At 48.3% G+C, this 23110-nt stretch overlaps 1 protein-coding gene across 1 annotated transcript; it reads left to right on the top strand.

Moving 5' to 3' along the window:
• The first annotated feature begins 1024 nt into the window (after positions 1-1024).
• TMEM171 (transmembrane protein 171) lies at positions 1025-21801 on the top strand. The gene is made up of 4 exons (XM_038765819.1): positions 1025-1062; positions 7465-8191; positions 14486-14627; positions 21471-21801. The coding sequence occupies exons 2-4, from the start codon at positions 7549-7551 to the stop codon at positions 21712-21714; spliced, it is 1029 nt and encodes a 342-aa protein (XP_038621747.1). The 5' UTR covers positions 1025-1062; positions 7465-7548; the 3' UTR covers positions 21715-21801.
• The last annotated feature ends 1309 nt before the right edge of the window (positions 21802-23110 follow it).

Genomic DNA, 23110 nt, shown 5'->3' with positions numbered 1-23110 from the left:
CGTCGTAAGCGCTTAATAAATGCCATCATTATTATTATTATTATTATTATTATTATTACTTCCCAAGCGCTTAGTACAGTGCTCTGCACACAGTAAGCGCTCAATAAATACGATTGATGATGATGATGATATGCTTAGTACAGTGCTTTGCACATAGTAAGCGCTTAATAAATGCCGTTATTATTATTATTATTATATGCAGCTCAATAAATCCGATTGATTGATTGACGGAACCCGCGACCCTGCTCGTTCACGCAACTCCGGGCCTCCGCGAGGGGGCGCCCGGGAGCGGGGCGGGCCCGGCCGGGGCGCCCCCTGGTGGCTCCCAGGTCCGCTGCGGGTGGCGCCGCGGCGGCCAGCCAATCAGGAGCGCCCGGGCCCCCGGTGACGTCACAGATGCCCTCTCCCTCCGGGCTGGGGACCACACTGAGCGCCCGGCCAAGGGATGGGCACAGTGATGATGGGCACGGTGATGATGGGCACAGCCAAGCTGCCCTGCCTTGCCCTCTCTTGCTGCTTCTGCTGACCGGTCCCCTTCTCTAGGACACAGCCACCCACTACTGCTGCTGCTGCTGCTGCTCCTCTCCTCCCCCCACCCAGGTGTGAGTGCTTGGGTGCCCTATAAATGCCCAGGTCCACGCCGGGCACACGGGGAAGCGGAGCCAACCGGGCGGCTCCTCCCTCCCTCTTTTCCTCCTTCCCTCCCCGCCGCTCCTCCGGACGCCCGCCGCTCCCAGGTAAGGAAGGGGCGAGGGAGGGATCTTCTAGTCCCCCTTCTAGACTGTTGTTAATAATAATAATAATAATGATGCTGGCATTTGTTAAGCGCTTACTATGTGCAGAGCACTGTTCTAAGCGCTGGGGGTCGATACAAGGTGATCAAGTTGTCCCCCATGGGGCTCACACTCTTAATCCCCATTTTACAGATAAGGCAACTGAGGCTCAGAGAAGTTAAGTGACTTGCCCAAGGTCACACAGCCGACATGTGGCGGAGCTGGGATTCGAACCCCTGACCTCCGACTCCAAAGCCCGTGCTCTTCTCCACTGAGCCACGCTTGTTGGGTAGGGACCATCTCTATACGTTATAATAATAATGATAATGGCATTTGTTAAGCGCTTACTATGTGCAGAGCAGTCAATCAATCGTATTTATTGAGTGCTTACTGTGTGCAGAGCACTGTACTAAGCGCTTGGGAAGTACAAGTTGGCAACATATAGAGACAGTCCCTACCCAACAGTGGGCTCACAGTCTAAAGTCTCCCCCTTCTAATAATAATGGCATTTATTAAGTGCTTGCTATGTGCAAAGCACTGCTCTGAGCGCTGGGGAGGTTACCAGGTGATCAGGTTGTCCCCCGGGGGGCTCACAGTCTTAATCCCCATTTTACAGATGAGGTAACTGAGGCACAGAGAAGTTAAGTGACTTTGCCCAAAGTCACACAACTGACAATTGGCAGAGCCCGGATTCGAACCCATGACCTCTGACTCCAAAGCCCATGCTCTTTCCACTGAGCCACGCTGCTTCTCTAAGACCCCCTTCTAGACTGTGAGCCTGCTGTTGGGTAGGGACCGTCTCTATATGTTGCCAACTTGTACTTCCCAAGTGCTTAGTACAGTGCTCTGCACACAGGAAGCGCTCAATAAATACAATTGAAAGAATGAACCTGTATATATAATAATGTTGGTGTTTGTTAAGTGCTTACTATGTGCCAAGCACTGGGGGGATACAGGTAATCAAGGCTGTCCCACGTGGGGCTCACAATCTTAATCCCCATTTTACAGATGAGGGAACTGAGGCACATATATGTTTGTACATCTTTAGTACTCTATTTTACTCGTACGTATTTATTCTGTTGATTTTATTCTGTTAATATGCTTTGTTGTCTGTCTCCCCCTTCTAATAATAATGGCATTTATTAAGCGCTTACTATGTGCAAAGCACTGTTCTAAGCCCAGGGGAGGTTACCAGGTGATCAGGTTGTCCCGCGGGGGGCTCACAGTCTTAATCCCCATTTTACAGATGAGGTAACTGAGGCACAGAGAAGTTGTGACTTTGCCCAAAGTCACACAGCTGACAATTGGCAGAGCTCGGATTCGAACCCATGACCTCTGACTCCAAAGCTCTTTCCACTGAGCCACGCTGCTTCTCTAAGACCCCCTTCTAGACTGTGAGCCCGCTGCTGGGTAGGGACCATCTCTATATGTTGCCGACTTGTACTTCCCAAGCGCTTAGTACAGTGCTCTGCACACAGTAAGTGCTCAGTAAATACGATTGAGATTTGTACGGTCAGGGGTTCAAATCCCGGCTCTGCCAGTTGTCAGCTGTGTGACTTTGGGCAAGTCACTTAACTTCTCTGTGCCTCAGTTACCTCATCTGTAAAATGGGGATTAAGACTATGAGCCCCCCGTGGGACAACCTGATCACCTTGTACCTCCCCAGCGCTTAGAACAGTGCTTTGCACATAGTAAGTGCTTAATAAATGCCATTATTATTATTATTATTGAAAGAATAAATGAACCACCCCGAAACTTTCCGGGGAATCAGGCGGGGTCGGTGCCCCCGACCACCTCTAAGCCTTCAGCTTCGTGGTTGTCTGTCTCCCCGCCTTGTAGACAGGAAGCCCGTCGTTGAGTAGGGATCGTCTCTGTTGCCGATTTGTACTTCCCAAGCGCTTAGTCCAGTGCTCTGCACACAGTAAGCGCTCAATAAATACGATTGAATGAATGAATATAGCTATAACTATTTATTCTGCCGGTATTGACACCTGTCTACTTGTTTTGTTGTCTGTCTCCATTCATTCAATCGTATTTATTGAGCGCTTACTGTGTGCAAAACACTGGACTAAGCGCTTGGGAAAATACAGGTTGGCAACATATAGAGACGGTCCCTACCCAACAACGGGCTCACAGTCTAGAAGGGGGAGATGGACAACGAAACAAAACATGTAGCCAGGTGTCAAAGTCGTCAGAACAAATAGAATTAAAGCTAGATGCACATCATTAACAAAATAAATGGATTAGTAAGTATGTACAAGTAAAATAGAGTAATAAATCTGTACAAATATATATATAAGTGCTGTGGGGAGGGGAAGGAGGTAGGGTGGGGGGGATGGGGAGGAGGAGAGGAAAAAGGGGGCTCAGTTTGGGAAGGCCTCTTGGAGGAGGTGAGCTCTTAGTAGTCCAGTGCTCTGCACACAGTATTTGCTCAATAAATATGATTGAATGAATGAATATAGCCTATAACTCTATTTATTCTGATGGTCTCGGCACCTATCTACTTGTTTTGTTGTCTGTCTCCCCCTTCTAGACTGTGAGCCCCATGATGGGTAGGTATCATCTCTCTCTGTGGCCCATTTGTACTTCCCAAGCACTTAGTCCAGTGCTCTGCACACAGTCAGCGCTCCATAAATACGATTGGATGAATGAATGAATGGGCCACCCTGTCCCACTGTAGTCATAATAATAATGATGGTATTTGTTAAGCGCTTACTATGTGCTTACACTTACACTGTTCTAAGCGCTGGGGTAGATGTACCCATGCCTGGCACATAGTAAGCGCTTAACAAACACCATAATTATTAAGCTTAGTGGAATGAGCGTGGGTTTGGGAGTCGGAGGACCTGAGTTCTAATTCCGACTCCACCACTTGCCTGCTGTGTGACCTTGGGCAAGCTATTTCATTCATTCATTCATTCATATTTATTGAGCGTTTACTGTGTGCAGAGCACTGTACTAAGCGCTTGGGAAGTACAAGTCGGCAACATATAGAGACTGTCCCTACCCAACAGTAGGCTCCGTTTCACTTTTCTGTGCCTCAGTTCCCTCATCTATAAAATGAGGATTAAGACTGTGAGCCCCACATGGGACAACCTGATTACTTTGTATCTCCCCCAGTGCTTCAAACAGTACTTGGCACGTAGTAAGCGCTTAACAAATGCCATCATTATTATTACCGGGATCCGCACACAGTCGGCGCCCAATAAATACCACCGATTTGCCTATCTCGGGCTCCGGCCAGATCTACCCATTTCCTGCAAGAGAAATAACCCAGATTCCAGCTGGACCACGGCTCTCCACTCCCCTGTCGTACCCTCTCTAGACTGTAAGCTCGTTGTGGGCAGGGAACGTCTCTGTTTATTATATCATACTCTCCCAAGTGCTTAGTACAGTGCTCTGCACACAGCAAGCGCTCAATCAGTACGATTGACTGAATATCCCTGTTCCCCTCAGCAACCTCAGGTGCTTTGGGCTTGGCAGGCATTGTACCGGAGATGTTTGTTGGCGTGGCGCCGAGGTCAGATCTGGCACGTTTGATCCTGTCTCTGGCAGTGCGGGGATGCCTCTGACAGACTGGTTGGGAGAGGATTTCTTTGGACGGTTCCAACAGCCACAAGAAAGAAGCACCTATAATTTTTAAGGCAAGAACGGTGGGTCGAGGAGTGGGTGGGGGCTGTATTTAGGGATTTGGGTGTAGGGTTTGCCCAAGGTCAAACTAAAATGCCAGGTGGGCGCTTGTGTATTTCTTTTTATGGCTTGGAAGGCATGTTGAAGTTGCGCGGTGTTCAACATTAGAGTCGACTGGTATCCCGAGCTGCACGAGTTCTTGTTCAGGTTTTCGTAACAGAGGATCTGGGTCTCCTATCTTTAAAACCAAAACGGAGAGTCCTAGCTGTGCCTGTCTTTGTGACTGGTTCAGAGAGCGTGAAGAAAACATGCAACCCTCCCTCTGTGTTTCAGCTTACTAGCTAGATTAATGCCGGCCAGAGCCGGATAGGGGAGGTGTGAACCAGAAGTTGTTGTTTTTCTAGTTAGAATGTGCATTCTTTCCCATTTTAACTGCACTTTCTTTGGCTGCCAACTTCTCATCACTCTATTTAGCTCACCCCAACTTTCTGGTGAAGTACACGACCACCTTTGTGCCCAACTTTATCAAATCAATCATAACCCAGTGTAATCAGTCAATGGTATTTACTGAGTGCTTACTATGTGCAGAGCACTGTACTAAGCGCTTGGGCGAGGACAATACAACAGAATTGGCAGACCCCTGCCCGAAACAAGCGTACGGTCTAGAGGGGGAGACGTTACTGCTTTGATTTCATGTGTCTAATTTTGACTGGAGGCCCCCAGGGTTGATTGGACCTTCTAATAAACCTTACTAGTGTGCCCCGGAATGTTTGAAAACATTTTTCTTCTTTGGGCCTCGGGGAAAAGACTACCTGCCTTGGCTAAGGTTGCATATTCTAGGTTTAATGAAGTCTGAGCCGACTACACATTTTTATGCAGTGGGTTGCGGCAGGCGGGGGCGACTCTCTGGACAGGTCTCTTTGTAAATAAAAACCATCTGAGCTTGTACTGGATGACTGGAAAAATAGGTGCTTTAAAAACAAACCGGCCCCCTACCCCCTCTTTCTGGAGTGGTAAAGTGACTGGGAGAGGGGGCTGGCATTTCTACCGCTTGCTTTCTTCTGCATTCTTTTTCCAGGCACGTTTTATCTGCTTTGGAAACCTTGTAACTTGTGATTTGGGGGTATCAGCTGTTCATTTTCAAGTGAGTTTCAGTTGGTCGCTGAGGAGGGCAACAAAATGTGCCTGAAGGTGCTTTTCTGGATGTCCCAATGGACTTTCTTATCCCTTTGAGCCGGTTATTTAAACTTAGCCTTGTTGTGCCAGCCTCTTTGGGGAGGGAACAGTGTCAGTTCTACGTGCGGTACTTTCCCAAGTGCTTAGTACAGTTCACAGCACTCAAAGGGCACTCAGTAAATACCTTTACTGCTATTACAGCCACCCCTGAAACAAGTCATCATGGGGTAAGAATGTAAAAGGGCAAATTGTTCATGAGGGTCAAGTGACTGGGAAAGTGCTGTAACAAGGAAGTTTGGAGAACGGGTTCCAGCCGTGCCACCAGGTGTTTTCAGAGGTGAGAAAATGGATTTGCAAGGCAGGTGCCCTGTGATGGGAGAATCCAGACCTGCTTATTTTATCAGCTTTGTCAAGAAACCTTTGCCTCTGTTCGATAATATTTTCATTTTTCCTTTGGTCAATATCGCCGAAAGATAACATAACGATAAAGCTGGAGATGCAGCGTGGCTCAGTGGAAAGAACACGGGCTTTGGAGTCAGAGGTCATGGGTTCGAATCCAGACTCTGCTGATTGTCAGCTGTGTGACCTTGGGCAAGTCCCTTAACTTCTGTGGGCCTCAGTTACCTCATCTGTAAAATGGGGATTAAAACTGTGAGCCCCCCGTGGGACAACCTGATCACCTTGTAACCTCCCAGTGCTTAGAACAGTGCTTTGCACATAGTAAGCGCTTAACAAATACCATCATTATTATTATTATTATAGCATGCACAAGATTTTCTTTGGCTTCCTACTAACTCATTTCTCTAGGCTTCTTGGAAATGCATTGTAGAATCTGGAAATGGAGGTGGATTTCTGTTCTGAAATGACCAAGGTTGGGGGGCGGGGGGGATCATTGAATGTGGGTGCAATAGCAGCATCTTCCACTTTGAATGTTGCAAATCCCACCTGGGGAGGAGGTGAGAACCAGGGCCACCCAGGAGCAATGCCCAAACCAAATAGATTGTGAACTTCTCATCCCAGCTCTGCCACTTGTCTGCTGTGTGACCTTGGGCAAGTCGCCTCATTTCTCGGTTCCCTCATCTGTAAAATGAGGATTAAGATTCATTCATTCAATCGTATCTATTGAGCGCTTACTGTGTGCAGGGCACTGTACTAAGCGCTTGGGAAGTACAAGTTGGCAACATATAGAGACGGTCCCTACCCAACAACGGGCTCACAGTCTAGAAGGGGGAGATAGACAACAAAACAAAACATGTGGACAGGTGTCAAGTCATCAGAATAAAGATTGTGTGGGACGGGGACTGTGTCCTACCTGTTTAGCTTGTATCTACCCCAGTGGTCAGTACAGCCCCTGGCACTGCTTAACAAATACCACACACAAAAAAGCTCCTGGAGGGCATGGATCATGTCTACTAATTCTCTTGTATTCAGTCATATTTATTGAGTGCTTACTGTGTGCAGAGCACTGTACTAAGCGGTTGGGAAGTACAAGTTGGTACTTTCCCAAGTGCTTGATTCAGGGCTCGGCACACAGTTGGTGCTCAATAAATGCTACCTATCGATTGTGGCCACCACCGTTGCCCAAATCCTCAGCCTTTTCACTTTTTCTAACACTCTTCCAGTATACATTTTGCAAGGGTCTCTGGAGCCACAGCTGGTTTACAGCAGTGTGGGGACAAGACCTGGCTGAGAGCCATCCACTGCGGGAGGGGGGTCCAGAGCCTCCAGGTGTGTATGTGTGTGTTTGCGTGAGTGCAGTCACTGGGGTCTGCGGGAGAATGGCAGAGAGGTTAGGAGATGATCATACTAGGGCAGGGGCGAGCAGGGTGGGTGGAACGGGGCCCAGAACCGGACTCCCCTTTCATTCCCCAGTCTCCGTTCACAGAGCTGCTGATCGTCTCCATCACCTGACCGCACCCCGAGTCCGGTGAAAGGCCAGCCTTCCGCGGTCGGAAGGGACCCGTCGGCCATGTCTCCGGCGAGCGGCCCAGCGGAGCCCGCGGAGGACGCGGAGGGCAGACGTGGGAGCAAGATCGTCTTCTTCCTCCTGGTGTTCGGTGTGGTGCTGCTCTGTACGGGAATCCTGCTGTCCATCTTCGGGTTCCAGACCTGTCAGTACGAGACTCTGACGGACTGCGGCACCATGCTGAAGATCGCTGGCCCGTCGTGCGCGGTGATCGGGGCGAGCGGAATCATCCTGGCCCGCTCGAGAGCCAGGCTCCAGCTCCGAGAGCGGCAGCGCCGGGGCTCCACCTGGGACCCGGACAGCTTCTTCATCTGTGGAGAGAGCCGCCAGTTTGCCCAGTTCCTCATCTTCGGCTTCTTGTTCCTCACCAGCGGAATGCTCATCAGCGTCCTGGGCATCTGGGTGCCCAGCTGCCACCCGGGGTGGCACTCGGACCAGGGGAACCAGACGGACTCCGCAAGTGTGGAGTCCCGGGGCTGTGGATTTCTGTCCCTTCAGATAATGGGGCCGTTGATAGTGCTGATCGGGTTGTGTTTCTTCGTGGTTGCCCACATTAAGAAAAGACACAACTTGGGGCCCGGCCAGGACGGCTTGGAAAACCAGGAGCAGCGATCGCAGAATCCCGAGCCTGTTCAAGTCACAGTAGGTGGGTAACTGACCTCGGGGGCTTACGGGGAGGGAGGGTCTTCCAGAAGTCCAGACGTGACTGTCAGATGGATTGGTTTCTCCAGGCTGCAGGGTCCTTGCTGATTCCACGGCGGGCCATGGTGTGACCGCGCGTGTGTACCCACACACACCCCTGCCCCCACTCTGCAATGTACCAGCTGCACTTAGGCCAGGGCCTCCACTGCTCCCTTTAGAGCCACCTGCCCAAATATATGTTTCCCACGCAGCGACTACAGTGCAGTACAGTGCACTGCACTTCTGTGGGGGCTTAGTAACTGCCCTTACTATTAGCCCCACCCTTGAGTTTACCATTCAGGTCTGATTGGCAAGTGTCGCCTTGACATTTGCAAATAAAGAGCCACTTCCTCATCACCTTCATCAGTGCTCTTTGGCCCCAAATAAGTGCAAACAAATGAGTGCCCAGAAGCAAGAAGTGTTTTCCTTGCCCTCAGAGGGCTTACAGTCTAACGAAGGAGACAGACAAAAATGAGTTGCAGTGGAAGCAGAAGGAAGAACAATATAGCAGGACATAGCTGAATAAATGCTTGTGTTTACAAATAAATATTCCTGTGTACATAAGTGCTGAAGATGGGAATAAAGTATGTACTGAGACTTTTTTATGGTATTTGTTAAGGACTTACAATGTGCCAGACACTGTTCTAAGCCCTCGAGTAGATACAAGCTAATCAGGTTGGGCACAGTCCCTATCCCACACAGGGCTAACAGTCTTCATCCCCATTTTACAAAAGAGGTAACTGAGGCACAGAGAAGTGAAGTGACTTGCCCAAGGTCACAGAGCAGATAAGTGGCAGGACCAGGATTAGAACCCAGGTCTTTCTGACTCCCTATCCATTAGGCCATGCTGCCACAGTAGCTCTTTACAAATCATTTTTTCAAGCTATTTCTTTCTGTGGCTTTAAAGCTATGTCATTATTCCATCAATGAATTGAGCGCTTGCTGTGTGAGGGGCACTGTACTAAGCACTTGGGAGAGTACCATACAGTAGAGTTGGTCGATAACAATTCCTCCCCTCGAGGAACTTAAAGTCTAGTGTTCTATTTCTGCCTTACTAATGAAGAGGTGGAATAAGGAAGCTGGGATTTACACACAGTCACCAAACAAGTCATCTACGCGGGAAGAATCTAGAAGCCTTGTGATTGAGCCCCTCCTTTGTCCAGGTCAGATTCACAGTTCCCAGGTCCCTGTGTGCTCCCCCCACCACCAACCCCGGTCTATTGTTGAGAATCCTAGAATTCCTCTGGGAGAGGTTAGCCCAGCATTGGAAAGGGCCCTCACTGCCTTCAGCATATTTCCCAGGTCATTCATTGTTCCGATCCCAAGGACACATTCATTCTCTTTGGCTTTGGCTGGTGAACAAAGTAATCCCAGGAAACCAGGAAGTCTTGTGGGACTGATTCCGAACCCAGCTTAATTTCTGGAAAGGCGGGGGGCATTGGGAGGTTACTGGGAAGCTCATCCAAAGTTTTGTGTTGGCTTCTTCTGGAATCCTGTGGTCTGGGGTGAGGCGGGGGGAGTCTAACGGACTGTAGTCCGCTTTTTCCACCAAGCGTCTTTCCTAAGGGAAGTCTCAGGGCAGGGCCGGCCCCTTCAGGTGACAAATTGATGGGAGCAAGAATGGGCCCTCAGTGGCCAAAAGCCCTGTTGGTGTGGTTGTGTGCCCAAAGAACTGTTGCCTTAGGTTTGGCTTTCCAGCACAGCGCGGCAGCCAAGAAGTGTTGCAGTGCGGCCTGGTGGATGGGAGTCAGAAGACCTGGTTCTCATCCTGGCTCTGCCCCTTGTCCGCTGTGCACCTTGGGCAAGTTACTTCACTTCTCTGTGCCTCAGTTCCCTCAGCTGCCAAATGGGGATTCAATACCTGATCTCCCTCCTACTTACACTGTGAGTCCTGATTATCTTGTACCTATCCCAACGCTTAGGACAGTGTTTTGACACCTGAGTGCTTAACAAATGCCATACTACTACTGCTACTAATATTATTAAGGGCCTGCTGCAGGGGATGTCGGGATTTCAATTTTGCCTCATTCTGACTGGCGTCCATTGAATGTGGGGTCTCTAGTTTGGTTTGTACTTGGGAGGATGGAGACATTTACCTTATTGATCCAGAATGAACGTTTCCTGTGATTGCATTTGTGTGTGTGTGTGTGTGTGTGTGTGTGTGTGTGTGAGAGAGAGAGAGAGAGAGAGAGAGAGAGAGAAACCTTGACCGTCCAGGACACTGACGGATCATCCTAGACAACATCCTTGTTCCACACATAATAATAATAAATGGTATTTGTTAAGCGCTTACTGTGTGCCAAGCACTGTTCTAAGCCCCAGGAGGTGATACAAGGTAATCAGGTGTCCCGCATGGGGCTTATAGTCTTAATCCCCATTTTACAGATGAGGTAACAGGCACAGAGAAGTGACTTGCCCAAAGTCACACAGCTGACAAGTGGTAGAGCTGGGATTAGAACCCATGACCTCTGACTCCTAAGCCTGTGCCCTTTCCCCTGATCCATGCTGAGGGAGAGAGGTCAGGTATTTTACCCCCATTTGACAGAGAAGGAAACAGAGGCCCAGAGAAGGTAAGTGCCGTACCCAAGGTCAAACGTCAGGCCAGTGGCAGAACTGGGATTAGAAGCAGAACTGGGATTGGAACCCAGGTCGACTGACTCCCAGTTCTGGGGTCTTCCTCTAGGCCCCACCACCACTGTAATGCCCTGCCTCTCTTACACTTGTGCATGAGTTCGTGTCTCCATGGGAGCCCACCACTGTTCATTTTTTGATGCTAAATAAGGGGGTTTTGATATGGTAGATTGGGGGAATTTACAAATTAGGCTCTGGGGACCCACAGGAGGCTTGTATGGAGGTTTGTGTGAATTTCCCCAGAAATTAATCATCATTATGGTATTTAATGAGTGCTTACTATGTGTAGATCACTGTAGTAAGCGTTTGGGAGAGTGTGATTCAACAGTACGTAGTCACATTCCTTGTCCACAGTGCACTTACAGTGGAGAGGGCAGACCAGAAATGGAGGGCAGACCCCGCTGAACCCTCAAGCCTGGGAAGCTGGCTTCCTTGAAGGCAGGTGGTGAGCAGGACCATCTTCGTGAGACCCCCATCGCGTCATGTCGCCTCTGTGGGCGACAGGCTGTTTTGAGCTAGCTCTCCCAGAGAACCCCTGTCCTCTGACTGAAAGCAGCCGGGAGCGCCGGGTGCTCTGAAAACCCATTTCGGCCCCACTGATCATTCCTCTCAGGTTGGGCAACGTGGCGCTGACGTGACACCCTCGGGGGCATTCCCATCTGGTTGGCAAACCTGTCTAGATCTGGATTTTGGGAAACTTGGCTCGTTTCTTGTGGAATTGAATATGACCGTCATTTAGCACTGCCTATGTTTTGCCCCGCAACCCGGCAGCAAGATCAGTGGAGAACCTTGTGCTTTGTTTTTTGGGTGGTGGGGGGAAAAGGGGCATCCCCTGAGTCAGCAGATTGAATAACCAAGGAGTGAGAGCAGCAGAGGCCATGCAGGGCCCCATCTGCATGGCAGTGGGCCTAGGTTGGGCAGGCTTTTCTGAAAGACAAGCACTGGAACAGGGCCCAGAGCTCCTGCTTCGCATCTAATAGGCAGTTAATCAAAACTAACAACTCTCACCTCCCACCTCTGTCTGTCTCCAGCACTCCCACTGGTACCCCTTAGCACCCTGGAAGTCACATTCATTCATTCATTCATTCAATCGCATTTATTGAGTGCTTACTGTGTGCGGAGCACTGTACTAAGCGCTTGGGAAGTACAAGTTGGAAACATATAGAGCCGGTCCCTACCCAACAAGGAGCTCACGGTCTAGATGGGGAGACAGACATTAATACAAATAGATAAAACAATCAATTACAGGTATCTACAAATAGATACGTATGTGCTGTGGGGAGTCATTCATTCAATCGTATTTATTGAGCGCTTACTGTGTGCGGAGCACTGTACTAAGTGCTTGGGAAGGACAAGCTGGCAACATATAGAGACGGTCCCTACCCAACAGTGGGCTCACAGTCTAAAAAGGGGGAGACAGAGAGACATGGCAAGAGAGAGCTATTGCTTCTGCCACGGGGGCCGGGGGCGGGGGGGACTTCAACCAGTATGGGATCTGCCCTGTCCCGTGGTTTAGGGCTGTGAACCCATTCACTGTTCCCTCTGCATGCTTTCCCAGCCCTGCCAACCAAGTTCCTGTTTCTAGCTTTCTGGGAGGTCAAAGGTCAGTGGCCACCAATGGAAATGAAGCTTTGTGCTGATATGGTGACAATCTGGAAATATATTCCCAATATTGGGACTGGCCCGACTCTCACCCTACCTGAATTGCTCAAGTTGGCTTGTCTACCCAGGCCCTGAGATTCTCTGGGCCTGGGCTTGGAGCGGCCCGGAGAGAAAGCCACCAAGTCCCCAAGGAGCCCCAGGCACTTTGACTCAGCAAGGGGCATGGCCTGGGGCTAGCTAGGATCAGAGAATGTGACTTGTGGCTCCCTAAGGACAAGGACCCGTGCCTATTCATTCTATAGTATTCTCCCAAAAGCTTAGTACAGTGCTTTGCACTCAGTAGATGCTCAATAAATACTATTGATTGGTTGGTGATCCCCCAAAGACTATGGCTCCCCCCAGCCCATTCCTGGGTCTTGGCTCATAAGCTAGTAGTAGCAGTAGTAGTAAAAGTATTTTACTACTTTTATTTTACTACTTAAAAGAACAGTGCTTTGCACAGAGTAAGTGCTTAACAAATGCCATCATTATAATAATAATAATTATTATTATTATTATAATGATGTATAATAATAATAATTATTATTATTATAATGATGGCATTTGTTAAGCGCTTACTCTGTGCAAAGCACTGTTCTAAGTGCTGGCGAGGTTACAAGGTGATCAGGTTGTCCCACGTGGGGCTCACAGTCTTTATCCCCATTTTACAGATGAGGTAACTGAGGCCCAGAGAAGTGAAGTGACTTGCCCAAAGTCACACAGCTGACAAGTGGCAGAGCCGGGATTTGAACCCATGACCTCTGACTCCAAAGCCTGTGCTCTTTTCCACTGAGCCACACTAGTGCCCTCAGGAAACAATGCAGTATACTCAGCATTCAGCAGAAGCACAGGACATGCATCCCTCCCACAGTGTGCTTTCTGGGTTTTGTTTTGTTTTCAGTGGTATTTTTTAAGTGCTTACTATGTGCCAGGCACTGTACTAGGCCCTGGGGTTGATTCGAACTAATTAGGTTGGGCACAGTCTGTGTCCCACCTGGAGCTCACTGTCAATCCCCATTGTGCAGATGAGGTAACTGAGGCCCAGAGAAGTGAAGTGACTTGCCCAGGGTCACACAGCAGACAAGTGGCAGAGCTGGGATAAGAGCCCAGGTTCTTCTTACTCCCAGGCCTGGGTTCTAGCTACTAAGCCATGCTGCACTCTAAGGGGGTAGACAAGCATAGAAAATATTTATAAGGTGAGTAACTGATAAAAAATATTTATAAATTGAGTAACTGGAGTAAAGAGTGGCATGGCCGCCTGAGGGAATGCCAGAGGCGGTGAGAGTGAGGGGTCGGGACCGAATTTTAGCTTGTTCTTCGCAGACTTGGAGGGGAGAGGGGAGCTCACCGAGGCCCAGATGCATTTTGCTGAAGCATCCGTCTGTCCGGTGGATTTTTGAAAGGACCTGCGGAAATGTAATGAGCAGCAGCCAGAGTTGTTAATGCCACTGGGGATCGAGGAGCTGACTCTGCTCCTGCCATTCGAAAGTTATTTGGCCTGTCTTACCGACCCATCTACAAGCAAAGCATGGCTTTGTGGCTCTCGGAATGATCGAGTCGTGGCCACGTTAGCAGCTCTAGCCGAAGGTCCTAGCTGTACGTCAAATGAAATAGCAGAGGGGGAAGCCCCTTGGGATGGCTTTTGTTCCCCTAATGATTAGTTTAGAGGAAAAACAGTGCCCTTTACCCTTGACAGGCAAATTGAGTTGAATTTCAAGTTTCAGGTTGGAAACGTGGAAAGGCTTTGAAGAGAATACATTCATAGGGCACTAAAGAAAACGTGATATTAGACAGAGCTGGAAAATTATTTTTGGATTGGGCCTAGCTTGGGGCGGGGAGCGGGGAGTTGTGTGTGTGTGTTTAGGGGGCTGGGATTGGGCTGGATAAGGAATGACCCCTCATGGGCATTCAATTCCTTTAGTTCATCTTTTTCTTCCAGTGGATTCCAAAGAGATTGGATTCTTAACTAAGGATTTTGTCTTTGTAGGTGACGCAGTGATAATATTCCCTCCTCCGCCACCACCTTATTTTTCTGAGTCTTCCACATCTTCGATAGGATCCAGTCCTGTGGTTCATCGTTTGCCTCTGAGTGAAAACCCTCCACCGTATTACAGTATTTTTAATTATGGGTAAGACGTTCCACTTCGGTTTCCAAAACAAAATGCTCAACAAATGACTTCTCAGGGCTTTGGGATAATTTTGGGGTATTCCATTCAGATTGCTTATATACATTCCTGCCAATTATGTGAACATTTTTGGGCTAGAGCTACATTCTCTCTTATAACTACGTCCAGAACTTGGAAAAATTTGATACTGTACTTTTTCATTTAAAAAAGAAAAGCACTACATTTTGTTTGTATATTGCCTTACCCAAAGAAATCTCAAGTATTTTACATATGCTCTTTCATAAATTTTCTCTGCATGGGGGCCAGTAAGGAGAGTATTATCAGAGCTAAATTCTGCATTTTGGAGAACCTCTAATCTCTGTACTGCCTAAAACAAAGGAGCCAGAAACATCCACAAAATCACTGTTACATCCTAGATTACAACACTCTTCCCCCTTTTCATCTAGGTATTTGAATTTCAAAAGTATGGGTAGAATAAACTGCTCTTACTATAGAATGGTGGAAACTGAGGCTCTGAGAGGCTGTGTAACTTGACAGTGACAGGGCAGAGCTGAGGATAGAAACGTCAAATCCTAATTTGCGAATCTGGTGCTATCTCTGATTGCCATATTTCATTAGTTCACCAATTCCTCAGTCTCCTGAGATCCCATCGATAACACACCTCGGTCAAGTGTCCTGTTACAAGGACAATTCCAAAGAAGCAGCATGGCCTAGTAGAAAGAGCTCAGGTCTGGGAGTTAACGGACCAGGGTCTTAATCCTGGGTCATTCATTCATCCATTCAATCACATTTATTGAGTGCTTACTGTGTGCAGAGCACTGTACTAAGCGCTTGGGAAGTACAAATTGGCAACATACAGAGACGGTCCCTACCCAACAGCGGGCTCACAGTCTAGAAGGGGGAGACAGACATCCTCCACTTGCCTGCTGTGTGACCTTGGGCAAGTCACTTCCCTGTGCTTCAGTTTCTTCCGTAAAATGGGGATTAAACACCTGTTCTCCCTCCCCCATAATAATAATAATGGCATTTATTAAGCGCTTACTATGTGCAAAGCACTGTTCTAAGCGATGGGGAGGTTACAAGGTGATCAGGTTGTCCCATGGGGGCTCACAGTCTTAATCCCCATTTTGCAGATGAGTGAGGCACAGAGCAGTTAAGTGACTTGCCCAAAGTCACACAGCTGACAGTTGGCAGAGCTGGGATTTGAGCCCACGACCTCTGACTCCAAAGCTCGTGCTCTTTCCACTGAGCCACGCTGCTTCTGTGTCAGTCCTGTGTGGGACAGGGACTGTGTTCGATCTGATTTTCGTATCGTCACCAGTGCTTCGTACGGTCCTTGGCACATAGAAAGAAAGTGTTTTTAACAAAAACTCCTACAATTAAGTGGCTTTGGCCCTACAATAAAGGTATAAGCATGGCCTAGTGGAGAGAACCTGGACCTGGAGTCAGGAGGCCCTGGTACTAGGAGACAGAGAAGAGAGAGAGAGAGAATGAAACAGTGAATATGAGAATGAATATGAATGTGTTTGTTTCTGTGTCTGGGTGTGTCCTCACTCACAAGTCACTGAAACTCCTGGGCTTCAGTTCCTCCATCTGGAAAATAGGGTAAATCACTGCTCTCCCTCCCTTTTAAATTGTAAGCGCCCGCTGTTGGGTAGGGACCGTCTCTATATGTTGCCAACTTGTACTTCCCAAGCGCTTAGTACAGTGCTCTGCACACAGTAAGCGCTCAATCAATACGATTGAATGAATGAATCAATAAGAAACATATTGGTCTAGTGGATAGAAACCAGGCCCGGGTGTCTGAAGGTCATGGGTTCTCATTCTGGCTCTACCACCTGTCTGCTGTGTGACCTTGGGCAAACCACTTCACTTCTCTGTGACTCAGTTACTTCATCTGTAAAATGATGGTATTTGTTAAGCGCTTATTATGTGCCAAGCACTGTTCTAAGCACCGGATGGGGATTAAGACTTTAAGCCCTATGTGGGACAGGGGCTGTGTCCAGCGCAATTTGCTGGTATCCACCCCAGCGCTTAGTACAGTGCCTGGCACATCTTCACAGTCTAGACTGTGAGCCCACTGTTGGGTAGGGACCGTCTCTACATGTTGCCAATTTGTACTTCCCAAGCGCTTAGTACAGTGCTCTGCACACAGTAAGTGCTCAATAAATACGATTGCATGAATGAATGAATGGCACATAGTAAATTGCTTAAAAAGCTACCATAATTATGATATGTGACAAGGACTGGGTCTGATCTGATCATCTTTTCTCCAACCCTGCACTTAACATAGAGTAAGCACTTAGTTGAAGGGAATAAAAAAAATGTTTACTTGGAACTGTCAACAGAGGAGAAGCAACAGAGAAAATCCAAAGAAGGGCAGATAGTCAATCATTTTTTAAATGGTATTTGTTAAGTGCTTACTATGTGCCAGGCACTATACTCAGCACTGGGGTAGATACAAGCTAATCAGGTTAGACACAGTCCATGTCCCACATAGGGCTCACCGTCTGAATCCCATTTCACATATGACTTGTCCAAGGTCACACAGCAGACAGGTGGCAGAGTCAGGATTAGAACCCAGGTCCCCCGACTCCCAGACTCATGCACTTTCCACTAGGCCATGCTGCTTCTCTAAATAAATGGTATTTATTGAGCGCTTACTGTGTGCAAAGTACCGTACTCAGTGCTTGGAAGAGTACAATACAACAGAGGTGGTAAACGGGTTCCCTGCCCATAGCTTACAGTCTAGAGATAAAGGAGGAAAAAGGTCTCCTCCACTCTGCATATCCAGCCACTTCCCCATGGTGCTAAGTTCTTACTAAGCCATCTAGTCCCAGCTCTGCTGCTGGCCTGCTGAGTTACCATAGATAAGTTCATTCATTCATTCAATCGTATTTATTGAGCACTTACTGTGTGCAGAGCACTGTACTAAGCGCTTGGGAAGTACAAGTCAGCAACATATAGAGACGGTCCCTACACAACAACGGGCTCACAGTCTAGAAGGGGGAGACAGACAACAAAGCATGAACACAGCCTCTCTTGGCCTTAGTTTCCTCATTTGTAAAATGGGGAAAAGATACTTCCCTTTCTGTATCTCTCAGAGTGTGAGCCCTGGGTGGAACAGAGAATATGTCTGCTCTGATCATCTTGTATGAATGCCAGTGCACCACACAGAGCTTGACACCTTGAAAGCACTTAATAAATACCATCACTAGCTAAGGATCTCTGCATGGACAGCCTCAGAGCTACCGTTATGCCTGGATCAGGCAGATTCTCCTAGAGTTGTCTGTAGCTAAAACTACTGCATTTCTGTGAAACCATCTCTGCTCGCCGTGGAGAAAAGGAAGTGCCCCACTGACCTGCCATATCTGGTGGCCATTTGCCTGGTTTTACACTAGCCGGTCTGGTTTGGGTCTGGTTTTTCCCCTGGGGGCAGAGAGGAGAAGGGTCTGCACAGCAATTTCACTCAATCGTATTTATTAAGCACGTACTGCATGCAAAGCACTGTACTAAGTGCTTGGGAAAGTACAATACGAGTGGTACTCTTCAATGAGGTAGTATTCACCCTATCCCCCATACACTACACAAACCCAGCAGCTTCCAGCCCCAAAAGCCTTTTGGTGTCTTAAAATTGTAACTCTTTTGGACCTCAGAGGACATTTTCAAATTAGCACTGCTTGTGTTTTGACAGCTCTGCCCAAACAAATATTTACCAAGGCAGATAGCCATTCAACTAATGACTTCCTTATCACTATGAAAAAGTCCCTTCAGCACCTGGGTATGTGACTCCTAAACAGGTGGGCCCCTTCCATGGGAACGGCACACCTCTGCTCTACAAAATTAACAGGGCAGACCCAAGTTCCTCCTAGCTTTATCCCAGTCATTGGGGGGTTGTTGGGGATTCTTCTTTCCCTGAGGGGTGGGGGAAGTCTCTCTTCCCTCCCCACATGCTCAGCAGCCCCCTGAGGGTAGCCCCAGCCCCCAAAGCCTTGAGAGGTGGCCCCCTCCCAACATGAACACATCCCTGGTGGCTCCCCCAATCTGGAAACCTCCACTGGAGCTTTGTAAACTTGTCTTGGGCAGTAATTATTATCCTCCAGAATCAACGTGTTGGGTCTTTTGAGTCTTCCCTTCCCTGGGGTTCAATGCTTCTTAGTGGGGAGGGTGGGAGGGAGGCCCAAGGACTCTTTAGCCTCCCTTGAAGCTGCCATTCAGGGCCCTGATTCCTGAGCAGAGGGCCAGAGAACCGCTGGCTGCCGTACAGTCCCCTTAAGGCTGTAAGCACCTTGAGGGCAGAGAATGTGCGTACCAACTCTGTCATACTGTATATTCCCAAGTGCTGAATCCAGTGCTCCGCACTCAGTAAGTGCTCAAATACCACTAATTGGCAACTCCCTGAGAAGGGGAGTGATCTTCTTATCTCTCCCCCGGCTAATATGTCTTCCTTCCTCTTGGTTCCTCCCCTGGTCCTCCGGCCCACTGCCCTGTAACTTTTCAAACGCTGGGAAGACACCAATGGGCAGGCAGGGAGGCCTAGTGGTCTACTAGGCCTCTCTCTCTCTTTCTCTCTACTTCGTAGATTACAAGTTCCATGGGGGAAAGGGATTGGGTCTGATCCAATTATCCTTCATCGAGCCCAGCACTTAGCAAGCAAACTATTTGGCACATAAAAAGCGTACCCTGCTGCTGATTATGAAGTGGGCCAGAATTTTTTTTGTGGTACTTACTATGTGTAGCCCTTACTATGTGCCAGGCACTGTACTAAACACTGGGATAGATACGAGTTAATCCGATTGGACATAGTCCATATCCCCCACAAGGCTCACAGCCTTAATCTCCATTTTACGGATTCAGTAACTGAGGCACAGAGAAGTCAAGTGAGTGACTTTTCCAAGGTTCCAAAGCGGGCAAGTGGCGGAGTCGGGATTAGGACGCAGGTCCTTCCAAGGCCCAGGCTCTAGCCAACGAAGCCACGCTGCTTCTCGGAATGCCCTGCAGGACTAGGGTGTGGAGGGAGGAAAGGAGGGTGAAGCAGGGCAGGTCTGGGCTACAGTTTAAATGCATTTGCCCAAGGAGTTGCGACACCCGCCTCACATCAGAAGGCCCCATGGCCTCCCGCCCTCCCCTGAGGGTGAGCAGCGGTGGAGCTTGGCAGTTTGGCCCAGCTCTATAACCTTTTGGCCAGACTCTCCATGGTACAAGATGCCAGCTCTCCTGTGCAGCTGACCCGGGGGAGACTTGGGCATTGGACTGGGGGGGGGGCCGCCTGAATGGGCAGGACTCTAATTCCATCATTCAATATTCCATCATTCAGTCCAGCCCAGACTTTCTGCCCTCTAGACTGTAAGCTTGTTGTGGGCAGGGAATGTGTCTGTTATATTGTACTTTCCCAAGTGCTTAGTACAGTGCTCTGCGCACAGCAGGCGCTTGATAAATACAGTTGATTGATTGATCAACTCTGCAGTTAAGAAACTAAATCTCCATTTTAGGTTTGTTTGTAGAAGGTATTTTTACGACCGGAGGCCCTGCCAGGCCACACTAGGATTCACTGCACCAGCATCACCCCACTCACTGTTGCTAATCGTCAGGACGGGCTCAACTAGCAACGACTTAGATTGCAGCTGCTCCGGGCCCTTTGGGCAGCACCCCCCACCCCCCCACCCCTAAAACCAAAATAGCAAAACGAGCCACAGCAGGCTACTCTGAAGCAAATGAAAACATCCCATTCTTGATCAAGACAGACACATCTGTTTACATGGAAGACAATGAGATGGAGTCATGTGAGGTTTAAAAAGATCTCTAGTGGGCAAGGAATGTGTCTATCGACTCTACTGAATTGTTGTCTCCCAAGTACCTAGTACAGTGTTTGCCACCCAGTAGGCACTCACTAAATACCGGATTGATTGAAACTTTCTCCCCCTTCATATCTAACAACCACCATTCTCCCCATCTTCAAAGCTCTAGTAATAACAATGGTATTTGTTAAGCATTTACTATGTACCAGGCACTGTACTAAGCGCTGGGTTAGATCCAAACTAATCGGGTTGGACACAGTCCCTGTCTCACATAGGGCTCACAGTCTTAATCCTCATTTTACAGATGAGGGAACTGAGGCACAGAGAAGTGAAGTGACCTGCCCAAAGCGACACAGTAGACAAGTGGCAGAGTTGGGATTAGAACCCAGGTCCTTCGGCTCCCAGGCCTGTGTTGTATCCACTAGGCCACGTTGCTTCTCTACTAAAATCCTACCTCCTCCAAGAAGCCTTCCCTGAATAAGCCTTCAGTTTATTCAGCCTCACCTCTATGTCACCTATGTACTTGTCTGTGTACCCCTTAGGCTTTTTGATATTCACCCAACCTCCACGGCCCTTAGTTACTTATCCATCTGTAATTTATTTTAACGGCTGTCTTCTCCTCTAGTAACTCGTGGGCAGGGATCATATCTACTGATCCTATCGTACTGTCCTCCCCCGAGCCCTCGGTACAGTGTTCTGCACAGAGTAAGCGCTCAATAAACAGCACTGATTGATCTTTTAGATTGATCTTTTAGACTGATTGATCTTTTAGACTGTGAGCCCACTGTTGGGTAGGTACTGTCTCTATATGTTGCCAACTTGTACTTCCCAAGAGCTTAGTACAGTGCTCTGCACACAGTAAGCACTCAATAAATACGATTGATGATGATGATGATCAGTTGGGTGAAATCAAGCTGGCTGCAGAAGTGGCCACAAGTACCTCCAGCTCCCCCGGCCAGGGCACCTGGACCTGGGTTCGGGGCAGGGGGCAGAGGGGCAGCAGGCTCCCAGCCCACAGCTAACAGCCTTTTCTGTCCTGTCCTTGCAGGGCGCGGTTTCCTGCCATCCAGGGTGCAGCCTCAGCCAGAGCGCGTGATTCTGTATACACAATTTCAGGGCCAGATTCATCTTCGGGGATTTCAGCCACACCACACCCTTCCGAATCACCTCCCAAATATGAAGAAAAGGCTCTGAATGCGGACGACTCCTCGCACCCATCTGCCACCCACCCTCCCGTGTCTCGCGCCCTTCTCTCGCCCCCCACTTCCCTATCCGGGGGGCCCCCTCAGTGACCCCCGGGAGCTCTGCAAGCCTCCCTTTCGTATCCTTGGAACCGTTTCAGCACCACTTTATTTAATTTGTTTTTGTAATAAAAAAGATGCAGTATTGGTTCGGTCTGATTTTGCACTTTTTGTCCCCAGAGAGTCAAGCCTCATAAGTCTCCCTTGGGGCTCTACAGAGATGACTAGGAACAGAAATGTTTAATGTTTAACTTGGTCCATTATAGCTCCCATGTCGGGTCCTTGTATTACAGAGAAATAAGAGCAAGATTGCAGTCTGATTTCTCTCTGGGCTATTCAAACAAAATAATCTGAGACCATATACCCAGTGGCTATTAAATAGTAATACACACTAGAATTTATTTTTTTTTTTGTTAAGGATTATCAGTGAGAAAAAGCATTTCTTGCACACATGAATAAAGAATGACAGTTGAATTAAACGTAAGAATATGTACCTGCAATTACCAATGACTTTTCCATGCCAGACCCTCTGATAGGGAGGAAATCTATCTATGATGACAAGGGTTGTATGAACCCAGTAGAAGCTGAAAGAGTACAACTTCCAACTTTTAGTGCCTGTTTTATAAGCAGTAATCCCTTGAAAATTGGTATTTACCTAGCAGTTAATGGGCCCTAAAGCCCAACTAAGCAGAGTTAATGCTCCAACAGTTTAACTCAGGTAATGACTGATTTCCCGGGAACTCCCGGGGCAGTCACTTGAAGGAGGCCATCCGGTTGTCCCTTAAATACAGATCTGTGGTTGTGACTTTTTTGTTGGATTGATACGTCTCAATCAATGGTATTTATTGAACACTGTGTGCACAGCACTGTACTAAAATAATAATAGCATTTATTAACGCTTACTATGTGCAGAGCACTGTTCTAAGCACTGGGGAGGTTACAAGGTGATCAGGTTGTCCCACGGGGGGGGCTCACAGTCTTAATTCCCATTTTGCAGATGAGGTAACTGAGGCCCAGAGAAGTTAAGTGACTTGCCTAAGGTCACACAGCTGACAATTGGCGGAGCTGGGATTTGAACCCATGACCTCTGACTCCAAAGCCCATGCTCTTTCCACTGAGCCACGCTGCTTGGGAGAGTACACTATAACAGAGTTGGCAAACACATTCTCTGCCCACAGTTTACCATCTAGAGGGAGAGACAGACAATATAAATATATTATGGGTATGTTCTTCCTCTGAATAATAATAATAATTATGGTATTTGTTAAGCGCTTACTATGTGCCATGCACTGTTCTAAGTGCTGGGGTGTATGCAAGCAAATCAGGTTGGACAGAGTCCCTGTCCCACGTTGGGCTTCACAGTCTCAATCCCCATTTTACAGATGAGGTAACCGAGGCACAGAGAAGTGAAGTGACTTGCCCAATGTCAAACAGCAGACAAGTGGCG

The sequence above is a fragment of the Tachyglossus aculeatus genome, chromosome 23 (genome assembly GCF_015852505.1).
Source record: "Tachyglossus aculeatus isolate mTacAcu1 chromosome 23, mTacAcu1.pri, whole genome shotgun sequence".
Taxonomy (NCBI): domain Eukaryota; kingdom Metazoa; phylum Chordata; class Mammalia; order Monotremata; family Tachyglossidae; genus Tachyglossus; species Tachyglossus aculeatus.
This window is presented reverse-complemented; position numbering and strand designations above follow the sequence as displayed.